The sequence below is a fragment of the Mustelus asterias genome, chromosome 29 (assembly GCF_964213995.1).
Source record: "Mustelus asterias chromosome 29, sMusAst1.hap1.1, whole genome shotgun sequence".
NCBI lineage: Eukaryota > Metazoa > Chordata > Chondrichthyes > Carcharhiniformes > Triakidae > Mustelus > Mustelus asterias.
The window spans coordinates 23537329-23552638 of NC_135829.1; the positions used below are offsets into that span (position 1 = coordinate 23537329).

The following is a 15310-nucleotide window of genomic DNA, read 5'->3' on the forward strand; positions in this document are numbered from 1 at the left end:
CATTCTCTCAGATCCAATGGGAAGAACCTGGTGTCAGCTCAGCCTGCACCCAGAGTGAGGAGTCAGCAACAATGTAGTAAACTCTGTTTTTCCAACTCGTTTTGTTGTTCATATTAATTGTTTAACGTGCTGTACCACAGGCTGAATGATATACGGGTAGCAAAGTCAGTTGCGAATGGAAATCGGGTCTCTCTCTCACCCCCTTAGGGAAAGGAAACCTGCCTCAGAGGGTAATCCCGGGTCCCGGCAGTGATGGAACTCAAGTCATGGCCACAGCTGGACTACAACCAGTCCCACTAAAGGGAGGCAACATGGATAATGGACTAAGGTAGGTCCAAAGCTTTCGGTCGGGGAGGGATTGGGGACCCCAGAGTTGGAGAAGAAAAGGAGTGGAGTTATGTTCTGGAGGCCAGGAGGAGAGGCACAAATGGCAGTGCCATCATGATGGTGGTTCCTGCAACGCACACAGTGGGGTACTCCCCCTGCCCCAAGGAGGTAGCCACCCCGCTCCTCCAAATTTCCTTCTGCCTTTTCACACAAGATGGTGAAGAAGCAGGCTGAACCACCTACCCTGTTTTATGTCCCCTGCCTGCAAATATGCTGGCTGGGGGAGTTGTAAAATTCACCCCTGCAATAAAAGAGATAATTAGCAATGTTCAGCCCACAAATTTATAACAAATGCTGAGGTGAATTTTCTTGCAATCTATTTCAACATTTGCAAAAAAAGACCATCACCGTTAAAAATCTCCGAGCCATTGTGACTGATGGAGTAAACACACCAAGGGCGACAGAGCCACCTCACGTAGCCCCAAAAAGCTTGGACAAAGGGTTAAGAACCCAGGGGAGTGCTCAGAGCGAAGAGTGGGTTTTAATTAGTTAAAAAACAACATAGTTCACGACTGCAGTGTACTGCTGAGTTTCTCATTGCCCACACTTCTCAGCTTAGACAACAGTTTGCAGGATTACCGGAAAGTGAGTGGGAAGAACCACAGGGCTTGCAGCACACCCATCATTCCAGGTTCTATTAGTTGGCCAGACTAGTTCATTGTACACATCATCCTTGACTATTTCAAGTAGCAGGTTACAAAGACACCCACTGAAGATTGACTTAGTTCTGAACTTTCTTTATCAAGCATGTTACCTTGGAGTCAATGCTTACTATGCTTGTGGGCAGGCATAAAGTTGGTCGAAAGACAACAAACAAGTGACGGTCTGAGCCCTTCTCAGTACAACACAGATAATTAAACCCCTCAAAATTGTATAATAAGCAGTGTACCTTGTTGACAAATGAACCAGGAGGCATGTCTAGCAGAATGATGATTAACTATCCATGTATCTCACCAGGGTGAGGGATCAGGCTGTGGTAGACTCCCATGCTGCATCTTTTCTGTCACAAATTATGGGTAGAACAATGGCCTAGTGGCATTATCGCTAGATTGTTAATCCAGAAACTCAGCTAATGCTCTGAGTTCGAATTCCGCCACGGCAGACGGTGAAATTTAAATTCAATTAAAAATATCTGGAATTAAGAATCTACTGATGATCATGAAACCATTGTCAATTGTCGGAATAACCCACCTGGTTCACTAATGTTCTTTAGGGAAGGAAATCTGCCATCCTTACCTGGTCTGGCCTACATGTGACTCCAGAGCCACAGCAATGTGGTTGGCTCTCAACTACCCTCCAAGGGCAACTAGGGATGGGCAATAAATGCTGGCCAGCCAGCGACGCCCATGTCCCATTAATGTATTTTTTAAAAATGCACTGCTCAGTGTGGTCACTTGATTAAAGTCAATTACTGAAACAACAGGATTTTTCAGACAATCAATGCTGTCAGTGTTGGTAACAATGCGTACTGACAGAAAGCAACAGTGAATAGATTGAAGAAAAGTTCAATTACCTGGAGAGGGGATCGGATGATAATTCTTTTATCACCTTCCACAACATCTATCTGGGTTAAAAGTGACACTGAATGTTCACTGCCAGGGCGGAGGACATTATACAGACGTCGACCTGGCTTAGTAACAGGAATATTTGCTACTTCTGTATAATCACGTGGCACTGGTGAAATAAAATTGAATTTATTTAATGCAAAACACAATTACATCACAGCGTCGTTAGATTCATGTACAAGTTGAGGGGTGTTAATACATTAGAAACATAGAAGATAGGAGCAGGAGGAGGCCATTTGGCCCTTCGAGCCTGCTCCACCATTCATTGCGATTATGGTTGATTGTCCAACTCAATAGCCTAATCCTGCTTTCTACCCATAACCTTTGATCCCATTCGCCCCAAGTGCTATATCCAGCTGCCTCTTGAATACATTCAATGTTTTGGCATCAACTACTTCCTGTGGTAATGAATTCCACAGGCTCACCGCTATTTGGGTGAAGAAATGTCTCTCACCTCCGTTTATTAAACAATTCTTAGTTCACCTGCCCATTTGGGGCATGATATATTCCAAAGCTATTTAAGCAATTTAATACAATTATCCTTTTACACTGCAGGAGGAGACCCTTCAGCCCATCGTGTCTGCAATGGCGCTCCAAACAAACATCATTACTTAGTGCCATTCCCCTGCCTTTTCCCCCGTACCCCTGCACATCGTTTCTATTCAAATCATCATCTAAGGCCTTCTCGAAAGCCTCGACTATAATCTGTCTCCACCACACCTCCAGGCAGAGCATTCCAGACCTGAACCACTCATTTTTTTCCGTAATCACATTTGCTTCCTTTGTAAATCACTTTCAATCTGTGCCCTCTCGTTATTGATCCTTTTTACCAGCAGGAACAGTTTTTCCCTCGTCTCTCTGTCCAGCCCCCTCATGATTTTGAACATCTCTATCAAATCTCCTCTTCCCCTTCTTCTCGCCAAGGACAACAGTCCCAACTTTTCCAATCTATCTTCAGAACTGAAGTTTCTCATCCCTGGAACCATTCTTGGAAACTTCTGCACTCTCTCCAATGCGTTCACATCCTTCCTATAGTGTGGGTACCCAGAATTGTACACAATACTCCAGCTGAGGTCTAAATAGTGTCTTGTATAAATTCAGCATTACCTCTATGCTCTAGCACTCCATGCCTCTATTAATAAAGCCACAGTCCCACCTTCAATGATCTATGCATATAAACACTCAGGTCCCTCTGCTCCTACACCACTTTAAGAATTTTACCCCTTATTTTATATTGTCTACCCACATTCTTCCAACCAAAATGCATCACTTCATAATTCTCTGCTTTGAGCTTCACCTGACACCTATCTGTCCACTCCACCAACTTGTCTATGTCCTTTTGAGTTCTACATTGCCCTTCTGACAGTTTATAATACTTCCAAGATTTGTATCATCTGCAAATTTTGAAATTATTCCCTGCACACCAAAGATCTTGATAAAGGAAAGCAAGGGTCCCAACACCAACTCCTGGGGAACACCACTACAAACCTTCCTCCAGCCTGAAAAATATCCATTGACCATTACTCTCTGCTTCCTATTATTCAGTTAATTTTGTATCCAAGTTGCCACTGTCCCTTTTATTCCATGGGCTATAACTTTTCTCACTAGTCTGTTGTGTGGCACTGTATAGAATGCCCTCTGACAGTCTATGTACACTACATCAACAGCATTACCCTCATCAACCCTTTCTGATATCTCCTCAAGAAACTGCAGCAAGTTAGTGACACACTATTTCCCCTTTAGAAATCCATGTTGGCTCCTCCTAATCAACACACATTTTTCCATGTGACTACTAATTCTATCCCAAATAAGTGTTTCTCGAGGCTTGTCCAATACTGATGTTAAACAAACTGGTCTGTAATTGCTTGGGCTTATCCTTACAACTCCTTTTGAACAGGGGTGTAACATTTAAAGAACAAAGAACAATACAGCACAGGAACAGGCCCTCCAAGCCTGCGCTGCTCATGTGCCCAACTAGACCATTCGTTTGTATCCCACTATTCAGTCTGTTCATGTGGCGATCTAGATACGTCTTAAACGATCCCAGCGTGTCCGCCTCAATCATCTTGCTTGGCAGTGCATTCCAGGCCCCCACCACCCCCTGTGTAAAATACGTCCCCCTGACATCTGTGTTGAACCTTGTCTCCCTCACCTTGAACCCGTGACCCCTTGTGTTCGTCACCTCCGACCTGGGAAAAAGCTTCCCACTGTTCACCCTATCTATGCCCTTCATAATTTTATATACCGCTATTAGGTCGCCCCTCATCCTCCGTCTTTCCAGGCAGAACATCCCCAGTTTACCCAATCTCTCCTCATAGCTAAGACCCTCCATACCAGGCAACATCCTAGTAAACCTTTTCTGTACTCTCTCCAAAGCCTCCACGTCCTTCTGGTAGTGTGGCGACCAGAACTGGGCGCAGTATTCCAAATGTGGCCTAACCAACGTTCTATACAACTGCAACATCATATGCCAACTTTTATACTCTATGCCCCGTCCAATAAAGGCAAGCATGCCATATGCCTTCTTCACCACCCTCTCCACCTGTGCTGCCACCTTTAAGGATCTGTTGACAATTCTTCAATCCTCTGGCACCTCCCTGCAATTTCCACTCTCACTTCCTTCAATATCCTTGGATGCATCTCATCCGGTCCCGGTGCCTCGTCAACTTTCAATCCCGACAGTCCACTCAACGCTTCCTCCTTATTAATTTTGTACCCTTCGAAGGACAGAGTTTCCTTGTCTGTCAGTATTACAGTTGATAAGGAGGATGTGCAGGATATTCTGGAGGGTCTGAAAATAGATAAATCCCCTGGTCCGGATGGGATTTATCCAAGGATTCTCTGGGAGGCAAGAGAAGTGATTGCAGAGCCTCTGGCTCTGATCTTCAGGTCGTCGTTGGCCTCTGGTATAGTACCAGAAGATTGGAGGTTAGCGAATGTTGTCCCATTGTTTAAGAAGGGGAACAGAGACTTCCCCGGGAATTATAGACCGGTGAGTCTCACTTCTGTTGTCGGCAAGATGTTGGAAAAAATTATAAGGGATAGGATTTATAGTTATTTGGAGAGTAATGAATTGATAGGTGATAGTCAGCATGGTTTTGTGGCAGGTAGGTCGTGCCTTACTAACCTTATTGAGTTTTTTGAGAAAGTGACCAAGGAGGTGGATGGGGGCAAGGCAGTGGACGTGGTATATATGGATTTTAGTAAGGCGTTTGATAAGGTTCACCATGGTAGGCTTCTGCAGAAAATGCAGATGTATGGGATTGGGGGTGATCTAGGAAATTGGATCAGGAATTGGCTAGCGGATAGGAAACAGAGGGTGGTGGTTGATAGTAAATATTCATCATGGAGTGCGGTTACAAGTGGTGTACCTCAGGGATCTGTTTTGGGGCCACTGCTGTTTGTAATATTTATTAATGATCTGGATGAGGGTATAGTTGGGTGGATTAGCAAATTTGCTGATGACACCAAAGTCGGTGGTGTGGTAGACAGTGAGGAAGGGTGTCGTAGTTTGCAGGAAGACTTAGACAGGTTGCAAAGTTGGGCCGAGAGGTGGCGGATGGAGTTTAATGCGGAGAAGTGTGAGGTAATTCACTTTGGTAGGAATAACAGATGTGTTGAGTATAGGGCTAACGGGAGGACTTTGAATAGTGTGGAGGAGCAGAGGGATCTAGGTGTATGTGTGCATAGATCCCTGAAAGTTGGGAATCAAGTAGATAAGGTTGTTAAGAAGGCATATGGTGTCTTGGCGTTTATTGGTAGGGGGATTGAATTTAGGAGTCGTAGCGTTATGTTGCAACTGTACACAACTCTGGTGCGGCCGCACTTGGAGTACTGTGTGCAGTTCTGGTCCCCACATTACAGGAAGGATGTGGAGGCTTTGGAGAGGGTGCAGAGGAGGTTTACCAGGATGTTGCCTGGTATGGAGGGGAGATCCTATGAGGAGAGGCTGAGGGATTTGGGATTGTTTTCGCTGGAAAGGCGGCGGCTAAGAGGGGATCTTATTGAAACATATAAGATGATTAGAGGTTTAGATAGGGTGGATAGTGATAGCCTTTTTCCTCTGATGGAGAAATCCAGCACGAGGGGGCATGGCTTTAAATTGAGGGGGGGTAGTTATAGAACCGATGTCAGGGGTAGGTTCTTTACCCAGAGGGTGGTGAGGGATTGGAATGCCCTGCCAGCATCAGTTGTAAATGCGCCTAGTTTGGGGGCATTTAAGAGATCCGTAGATAGGTTCATGGACGAAAAGAAATTGGTTTAGGTTGGAGGGTCACAGTTTTTTTTTTTAACTGGTCGGTGCAACATCGTGGGCCGAAGGGCCTGTTCTGCGCTGTAATGTTCTATGTTCTATGTCTCCATGTCCTTGAGAGCATCTACCTCCTAGGTAAAGTATTCATTTAATACCTCTGCCATGCCCATTACCCCCATGTGTAAATCCCCTTTGATGTTGCTAATCAGCCCAACTCTTCCTTTTACCATCTATATGCCTACTGAATGCATTGGGATTCCTCAATAGGTTAGCTGTCAGCCCTTTCTCATAATCCCTCTTTGCTTCTCTAAATCAGCTTTTTCACCTCGCCTCTGACCCTTCTATATTTCTCTTGGTTCTCAACTGTATTTTCTACCTGACAGCTGTCATAAACACACTTTTTCTTCATTTCCTCTTTGTTTTCATCTTGGGAGCACTAGATTAGTTTGCCCTACCATTCGCTTTTAAGGGAACATATCTTGACTGTGCTTGGACCATTTTTGTTTTGAAGATAGCCCATTGTTCAGTTCCCGCCAACCTTTCATTCCAGTCTAACCGGCCCAACTCCGTTCTTGCCTCACTGCAGTTCATTAATTTTACTCTGGATTGCTTATTTTCCTTTTCTATCATCATCCTACACCATATGATACAATGATCACTGTCTCCTAAACATTCCCCCGCTCTCACTTGATCTGCTTGGCCCACTTCATTGCCAAGAGCCAGGTCCATTAGTGCATCCTTTTTTGTTGGACTGGACACAAATTGCTGTGGAAAATTTTCCTGAACACAATCTCGGAACTTTTTTTCCCTCTCCGCCCTTTACACTACAGCTGTCCCAGTCTACATTCAGGTAATTAAAGTCCCCCATTAATACTACACTATAATGTTTGCATCTCTCTGTAATAATCTATAATGTCTACATTTCTATTTTAATAGTGAAAGGTCAGTTTTGGGTTTACCAAAGTCCTCCATATTGGACATCAACTTATCTCAATAGCAAGACAGTTTATAATCTCAGCGTAAAATACCACATTGCCACAAAGTGTATGCTGTGGTTCAGAACAGGAAATGTTCTCATCCATGAGATCACTGGACTGGTTCTGATTTGTCTCAGAGGGTCATGATGTTTACTTGCACCATTTCTAATGCACATTTTTTAAGGTGTCCAGAATTTGACCCTTCAGCGAATAGTCAAAAGTTGGAGCAGTTCCTGCTGGAAATGCCTGTAGCAAGGCCAGGCTCCATAAAATCTTGAATCCCTAAAGTACAGAAGAGCCCACTCAGCCCATTGAGTCTGCATCAACTCATATTTTATTCAGGCTCTCCCCTGCCTTATCCCCATAATCCCACACATTTCGTCTGGCTAATCCATCTAACCTACACATTCTGGGACTAAGGGGCATTTTCTTCCGGCCAATCCATCTTCAGAACCAGCTGATCTCTTTCACGGTGGCACTGGTTAGCACTGCTGCCTCACAGCGCCAGGGGCTCGGGTTCAATTCCAGCCTCAAGTGACTGTCTGTGTGAAGTTTGCACATTCTCCCTGTGTCTGCGTGGGTTTCCTCCCACACACCAAAGATGTGCGGGTTAGGTTGATTGGCCATTCTAAATTGCCCCTTAGTGTCAGGAAGGTTAGCAGGGTAAATGCATGGGGTTACGGGAATAGGGCCTGGGTGGGATTGTTGTCGGTGCAGACTCAATGGGCCAAATGGCCTCTTTCTGCACTACAGTGATTCAATGTTTGAACGTACCAAAGAAATGGGAATTAGAAGCCAGTCCAAATCTCAAGTTGTTGCTGCTAAAAGCAGTGGCAAAAACATCAGCTTCATTGTCAACTACATTAGGTTTAGAATTGGGTATCACGGAGAAATAGTCTCAATCATTATAGGGAAAATGAGGTGCATTATTCCTGGCAGTTTACAAACACATTCACTTGAGCATTTTCTGCATAATCCAGATAGGAAAATGTTTCTGCTCTGCCATTTTATTTTCTTCGTTCAAGGGATGTGGACATCGCTGGTTAGGCCAACTTTATTGCCCATCCCTAATTACCCCTCAAGAAGATGGTGGTGTGTCGCCGATTTGAACCCGCTGCAGTCCATGTGGTGCAGCTCACCCACAGTGCTGTTAGGGAGGGAGTTCCAGGGTTTGGACGCAGCGAGAGTGAAGGAATGGTGATATATTTCCAAGTCAGGATGGTGTATGGCTTAGGCAGGAACTTGCAGGTGATGATTGCAAGTAAGAATTCGCTCTCATCACTCAACTTACTTATTGTTAAAGTAAAAAGGTTACTTTCTTGTCTTTCCAACACAGAAAGTTTCCCCCGATTTCTGGGTTGTACAGCCACATAATCCAGTTCCAGTATCTGTCCTGCTTCCAGCTGATGAAGTTTCTGCTCAGGGGATAAACCGATGACACACAGATTTTTAGGGTGGTGCACAACCAAAGGGATGCCCAGTGCATTTTTCAGGGTGTACGGAACTTGGTCCTTCAGCGAATAATCAAATGTTGAAGCAGTCCCCGCTGAATATGCCTGCAGTAAAGTCACACATTTCAGACAAATATTTGCTACATTGAAAAGAGACAGACTTGTATTTCTGGAATTGCTTTTGTCAATTTATCTCTCCCCTCCCCAGAATATCAAAATAGGTTCTGGCAAACTGTTCTCTCTTTCCGAATCATAATCAGCCATTCTCCACCTTCCCTTTCCCACTCCTGCATCGGTGATCATCTTAACACCCCAATTGGGAACTGAATTACTTACTTTGAAACTGGATAATTCACTGAGAAATTAAGTTTTGAAAAATCCCTTAATAAAAACAGGATTTTAAAAGTATCAGAATTCTTATATATTTCTGCTCCTATTTTATATATGTGTGACGCTACTGTGCCTTTAAGAAATGTATTTTAATCATGTTCCTTTGCAAGATTTTATGGGTGCTGTGATGTCTGTAACTGGTGTCCTCTAATTGTGGCTGAAGCAACACAATGGATATCATGTGTATTTTTAATCTAGATTAATGCAGTGTCCTGGAGTTTGGGGATTGTTGAGTGGAGTTTGATTTGGAGGTGATCGACAGGTCAGGGGATGCCTGGGGTCAGTTCTTTTCCACAGAAAAGTCTAATGTTTCATTTTTCTCAGATGTTGTTTGGACTTGAGACAGAATCACTGTCTCTGCCTCTCCCTCTTTAGAGGCATGCTGAAAGTTCCAGTCCTGGAAAGCCTCAGAGATTTAATCCAGCATTCAAAGGACCAATTCACGGCAGGTGTTAAAAAGCTGAAAGGCCAACATCACGTGAGCATACTTGCTTTTTGTGCCAAGTCTAGAAATGGGCATATGACTATGGAATGATATTTGACTTGGAACAACATAGATAGCCAGTTGTTATAGGTTTATACTGTATCATGCACTGAATCTTGTAATTGGTAAAAGTTATGCTTTTTTAATTATAGTTTAACTGTGTTATTAAATAAACTTTGTTGGATAAAAGCTTCCTAGTGGGTCACTTGAATCATACCTGGAGTGAAACATCTTATACTCACCCGTGCCAAATTCAAATGTAAAAAAACTTAGGGTCTAGGCTAAGTTCTCAAAACACCTTGGAGTTTCTGGCCTGGATCTTAACATATATGTTTGCATTGTTACCTGAGCTAAGACATTGAGAACGTTCAAACTGCATTTGGATACAGTGATATTCAATATGTCCTTTGAAGAGATGGTGATGGCAGTCTGCGGGTCAGGAATTTGAAGTAAATCATCCCCTGGAACGAGAGCTTTGTCCAGGCCCATGTTGGTTTTCATCTAAATGCATTAAACACAGATACATGTAACCCAATATGGCACAGCATTTTGGAAAGAATATTTGCCAGAAATATTCCGCCCCCAGTTTCTTCTATTATACTGCCATAAAGCTCAGCCCTCAGCGTAATAATTCAGCTTTGACAAACCTACAAATTAATCTGGCGGATTTGAAAACCTGAAGCATCCATATCAAACATGATCATCAGATAATGCAAATGTTTGAAATCAGAGGGGCGTGAAGACTGTCACTCATTGTGTCGGCATGGAAGCAGAGGGGGGGAAAAAAGTCATCGACTCGAGCAGTGATAAAACAAAACGCCAGTGCAAAACTGCAGCGTAAAGCAAAACTTAAATACCGAGAAGTGGACATCACCAGCATGTTGCAGGAATAAGGGAGGTTTTACATTCAGGCCTGACATGCTACTGTAAAGAAAGAAAGCAGCATGTTAATAAGAATTTATGTCCACACTTGCTGTCTGACTCCAAGTTGTAATGCAAATTTTCCAGTTTATCACAGAGCAAAATATTGCAAACGGTCTATTTAAGAAGAAGCAAAAAAACAAATGGGGAAACAAAAGTGCCAGAATAGGACATTTCAGGAGCATATGTTTAAAACATAATTTCCAGTTTGCAACTGCTTATGAATTGCTGTTGTCGCTTTGGGCGGCACTGTGGCACAGTGGTTAGCACTGCTGCCTTACAGTGCCAGGGAACCAGGTTCGATTCCCAGCTTGGGTCACTGTCTGTGCGGAGTCTGCACGTTCTCCCCATGTCTGCGTGGGTTTCCTCCCACAGTCCGAATGATATGCTGGTTAGGTGCATTGGCCATGCTAAATTCTCCCTCAGTGTACCCAAACAGACGTCAGGGTGCGGCGACTAGGAGATTTTCACAGTAACTTCATTACAGTGTTAATATAAGCCTACTTGTGACACTAAAACTTAAACTTGTGCAAGTTTTCAACATATATATTTCAATAATTCTGTGGGAATTTAATCGGGTAGATTCCAGGTTTCAACTTGTGGGAGAATCTAAAATGAGGGGGTTCAGTTTAAGAATAAAAGAGGTATCCCTTTTAGGATGAAGAGGAGATAAGGGGCAGTACGGTGACACAGTGGCTAGCACTGCTACCTCACAGCGCCAGAGGCCCGGGTTCAAATCCGGTCTTGGGTGACTGCCTGTGTGGAGTTTGCACATTCTCCCGTGGCTTTAGGTGCTCTGGTTTCCTCCCACAGTCCGAAGATGTGTCGATTAGTGGACTGGCCATGTTAAATTGCCCCTTAGTGTCAGGGGGATAGGCAGGGTAAAATGCTTGGGGTTAAGGGTAAGGTCTGGGTGGGTTTGTGGTCGGTGCAGAGTCAGTGGGCCAAATGGCCTCCCCCTGCGCCGTAGGGATTCTATATAAAAGGAGAAGCTTGGAAATGAGGAGCTCAAGTAGGTGTAGAAAATCAAGGGTAGAGTAATGGCAAGACAGCAAAACAATAATCTGAGAGATGAGGATCAGAGAATGGCAGGAAAGGAAAGAGAAAATAATCCAAAAATGCACCATCAGCCAAGGCTAGATGTTACAAAGTTCACAAAAAGACAAAACTAAAGGCTCTGTAGTGGAATGCGCATTGCATTCATAACAAAGTAAATTAATTGATAGTGCACACTGAAGAAAATAAACATGATCTGTTAGCCATTAGAGACATGGCCATAGGAGGACAAGTACTGAGTCCTGAACATTGACATTCAAGAATAGGAAACTTGGTAAAAGTGGAGAGGTAGCATTGTTAATCAAATATGGTGTTGGTGCAACAGCTGGAGATGACCTTGGCTCAGGAATTGTAGAATCCATTTGGATGGAGACAAGGAACCTTGGGTTTTTGGTATCTCCACTGTTTGGGTAGAGATACGAAAAGGTGAAAGAAGTCACTAGAGGGAGTGATCTCAATGGGCCAAATGGCCTCTTTCTGCACTACAGGGATTCAATGTTTGAACATACCAAAGAAATGGGAATTAGAAGCCAGTTCAAATCTCAAGTTGTTGCTGCTAAAAGCAGTGGCAAAAACCTTTTTAAATTTTCTTTAGGAGATACATGAATTCAGCTTAAACCTATTTTCTCTTTTCTATTTTGCATACTATTGCTTCTGATGGGAATTCTGATGTCACTGCTGCAATCATCATTCTACTGAAGTTACACTAACTTAGCACAACTGAGAATTTATGGAAACCATCGAGAATTTCTCACACATAAAGCCCATCATATCTGCGCCAGAGTTCAGGAGCCTACGCTTGCCTCTGGTAAAGTTCACAGATGCAATCTATACAATATCTCTTTACCTGAAATGTCAGACTCCACCTTTTCAGCCCTCCAGCAACTTTCTCCAAGAGAGGTTCCCAGACTGCACTCAGTTCATTATAATAAAGGACCTAAAACAAAGTAGTTGAAAATTATGAAACTCAATTACTCATAAGACATGTAGCTCAGCTCTCCAGAAATACTCAGTGAACGAGGTGTGGAAAACAACAGTTTGAACGAATTGCCATTACAACCTCAGGATGCCTCAAAGTGCTTTACAGCTGAGTAAGTCCTTTGATGAATTGACGATGTTGCAAGGTAAGAAATATCACTGAAAGTGGAATTAAGCAAGAGGAGAGGGAACATACACCAGTCTCAATCCACAGTGTGAGGTGGAATACAGGACTGAAGAATATTGTAGAGATAGGTGTAGCCATGAGGATTTTTATTAACTGATAAGCTATTTCAAAATCAACGCATTGGAAAATGGGAACCTGTGGTAGACAAGAAAAACCAAGTCTGGCACAGGGTGGAGGCAGCAGAGTTCTGGATAAATGGAAGGTAACAAGTGGCAAAGTCAACAAGGAGAAATGAAAGAAATTGAGCCGAGAGAGAACGAAGACGTGGGATGTCGGTAAGATAAGAGGAAGAAGTGGTCAACATTCTGCAGGAGAAACAGGAGCCTTGATGTTAGACTGGATGTGAACTTTGAAAAAGAAGTCAATGTTAAAAAGGACAGAGATTATTTAGTGTTATGCTGAACCTGAAGGAACAACCAGACAGAGGATAAAACCAGGAGTGAGGGTATGAAAATTCTGTAGAGAATTTGCCATTGCTTTGGTCTTGCCAGTGTTTAATTGGGCAATGCAGAGGTGTCATACGGAAAGGTCCAGATGTATTTTTACATGTAACATTTTATAGCTACGTGCAACGTTACAGAGCAGCCACAATACTGTCAGAGATGCTGCCTTTCAATATTACACATCAAAAAGGTCCTGGCTGTCCTCTTACTGCTGCACAAGGAGTAGAGAAGTTCGCCCAGTGATCTTAGCAATGTTCATCTTTGGAGCAACATTGCTGTTAACAGATTACCTGGTTATATATAGGACCTTAACATGTGCGAATTGGCTGCTGTGTTTCCAAAACAATAAGTACGCATTGTTTCTGATGTACTTTGGAATGTCCTGAGGTTGTGAATGGCACTACTTAAATACACCTGTTTTCTTTATTCTAATTTTGATCAATGTGTATATTGTAATGTTAACATAGGTATCACGTAAAGGACAATATAAACAGTCATGTTTGCTTCAGTTATCATTGCGTTATGTAAGCTTATCAAAAAGCAGAATGGCAGAAAATACCTCAAGCGTCATGTCTGAATGAACACTGACAAACGATGTCCAATTTTCCACTCTTCCAGAAAACGTTGACTCGGTCAGAAGTAAAGGAACCGTGCAGTGGCCATGCCCACATTCCAGAGTTACTTGAATTAATGAAACGTCTATTTTGAAGGTTTCCCCAGTCCTCTCACGCTTTTCTTCAGTGTAAATCTCTGTTGCTTCACTGGCCATGTCAACTCCCAGGAACCAATAATTCGAGTTGAAGGCATCTTTCACGGCCCAGAGGTCAGTCGCTGGGTCAACTGTTTGCTGCGCTTCTACCTCCTGCACTTTGGGAGTCATCGCTGACATGATTGTCATCACAGTATTGAGAATAATTGGAGAAACCTTTAAGCAAAGAAAAACATTTAATCTAAAAAAGCATTACACTGAGCAGTAAAATAACTTTATCATTCATAGAAACACAACAAGTAGGAGGAGGCCACTCGGCCCTCTGAGCCTACTTCACCATTCATTATGATCATGGTTGATCATCCAACTCAATTGCCTGATCCTCACCCCTCACCACCACCACCACCAAACCCCCCCCCCCCCCCCCCCCCCCCCGTATAGAACTCCCTCTTGAAAACGAACAATGTTTTGGCCCCAACTGCTTTCTATGATAGCAAATTCCACATCTGGCCACTCTCTGGGTGAAGAAATTTCTCATCTCAGTCCTAAATGGTTTACCCGTATCCTTAGACTGTGACCCCACCGTCAGGAACATCTTTCCTGCATATCCCCTATCTAGTTCTCTTGGAATTTTATAGGTTTCTGTGAGATCCCCCCTCATTCTTCTAAACCCCAGGAAATATAATCTGAACCGACTCAATCTATCCTCATACATCATTCTTCAATTGCTCCAAATATTCTTTACTTAAGTATTAGAAAGCCCAGTCATAGACAAGTATTAGAAAGCCCAGTCATAGACAAGCGTTAGAAAGACCAGTCGTAGACAAGTGTTAGAAAGACCAGTCATAGACAAGTATTAGAAAGTCCAGTCGTAGACAAGTATTAGAAAGTCCAGTCGTAGACAAGTATTAGAAAGTCCAGTCGTAGACAAGTATTAGAAAGCCCAGTCATAGACAAGTGTTAGAAAGACCAGTCATAGACAAGTATTAGAAAGTCCAGTCATAGACAAGTATTAGAAAGCCCAGTCATAAACAAGTGTTAGAAAGACCAGTCATAGACAAGAATTAGAAAGCCCAGTCATATACATTCAACAGAAAGCCCAGTCATGTATACATGTAACAGAAAGTCCAGTCATATACTAAGCTACAACTATTTCATTAAGGAATCAGAAATAATACATCTGAAGCACCAACACCATGGGGAGGATATTGGAGACAGGCATGTGCCCATGATTCACAACGGTGAAAATGGAAATACACAAGATAACTTCCAGGATATTGTCATACCTTTACTATTATTTCTTCCACCTTCAGATTGATATTTTGTGGCCCATTTGAGGGCTCCAAGAAGTCCAAGAACATGGAACAAGGCTGCAATATCTGGAAATATATAATGCAGCACAATAGTTAACAACGAAGTTACTGCCTTACGTAGCTACTTCAAGAGTAGTTTTCGAGAAGAGCTAGAATATAGAATCATATACATATACAATCCCTACGGTGCAGCTCAG

The 15310-nt window shown here is 43.1% G+C and overlaps 1 protein-coding gene across 4 annotated transcripts in view; it reads right to left on the reverse strand.

Moving 5' to 3' along the window:
- Window positions 1–15310, reverse strand: part of vps13c (vacuolar protein sorting 13 homolog C) — a 339816-nt gene that overhangs the window by 100546 nt on the left and 223960 nt on the right. For all 4 annotated transcript variants that reach the window (XM_078200207.1, XM_078200204.1, XM_078200205.1 and 1 more), the window contains 6 exons: window positions 15087–15179; window positions 13651–14016; window positions 12331–12420; window positions 9852–10007; window positions 8473–8737; window positions 1901–2061 (listed from right to left, as the gene is read on the reverse strand). In XM_078200207.1, the coding sequence (XP_078056333.1) occupies window positions 1901–2061; window positions 8473–8737; window positions 9852–10007; window positions 12331–12420; window positions 13651–14016; window positions 15087–15179 (1131 nt within the window). The remainder of the gene's footprint in view (window positions 1–1900; window positions 2062–8472; window positions 8738–9851; window positions 10008–12330; window positions 12421–13650; window positions 14017–15086; window positions 15180–15310) is intronic.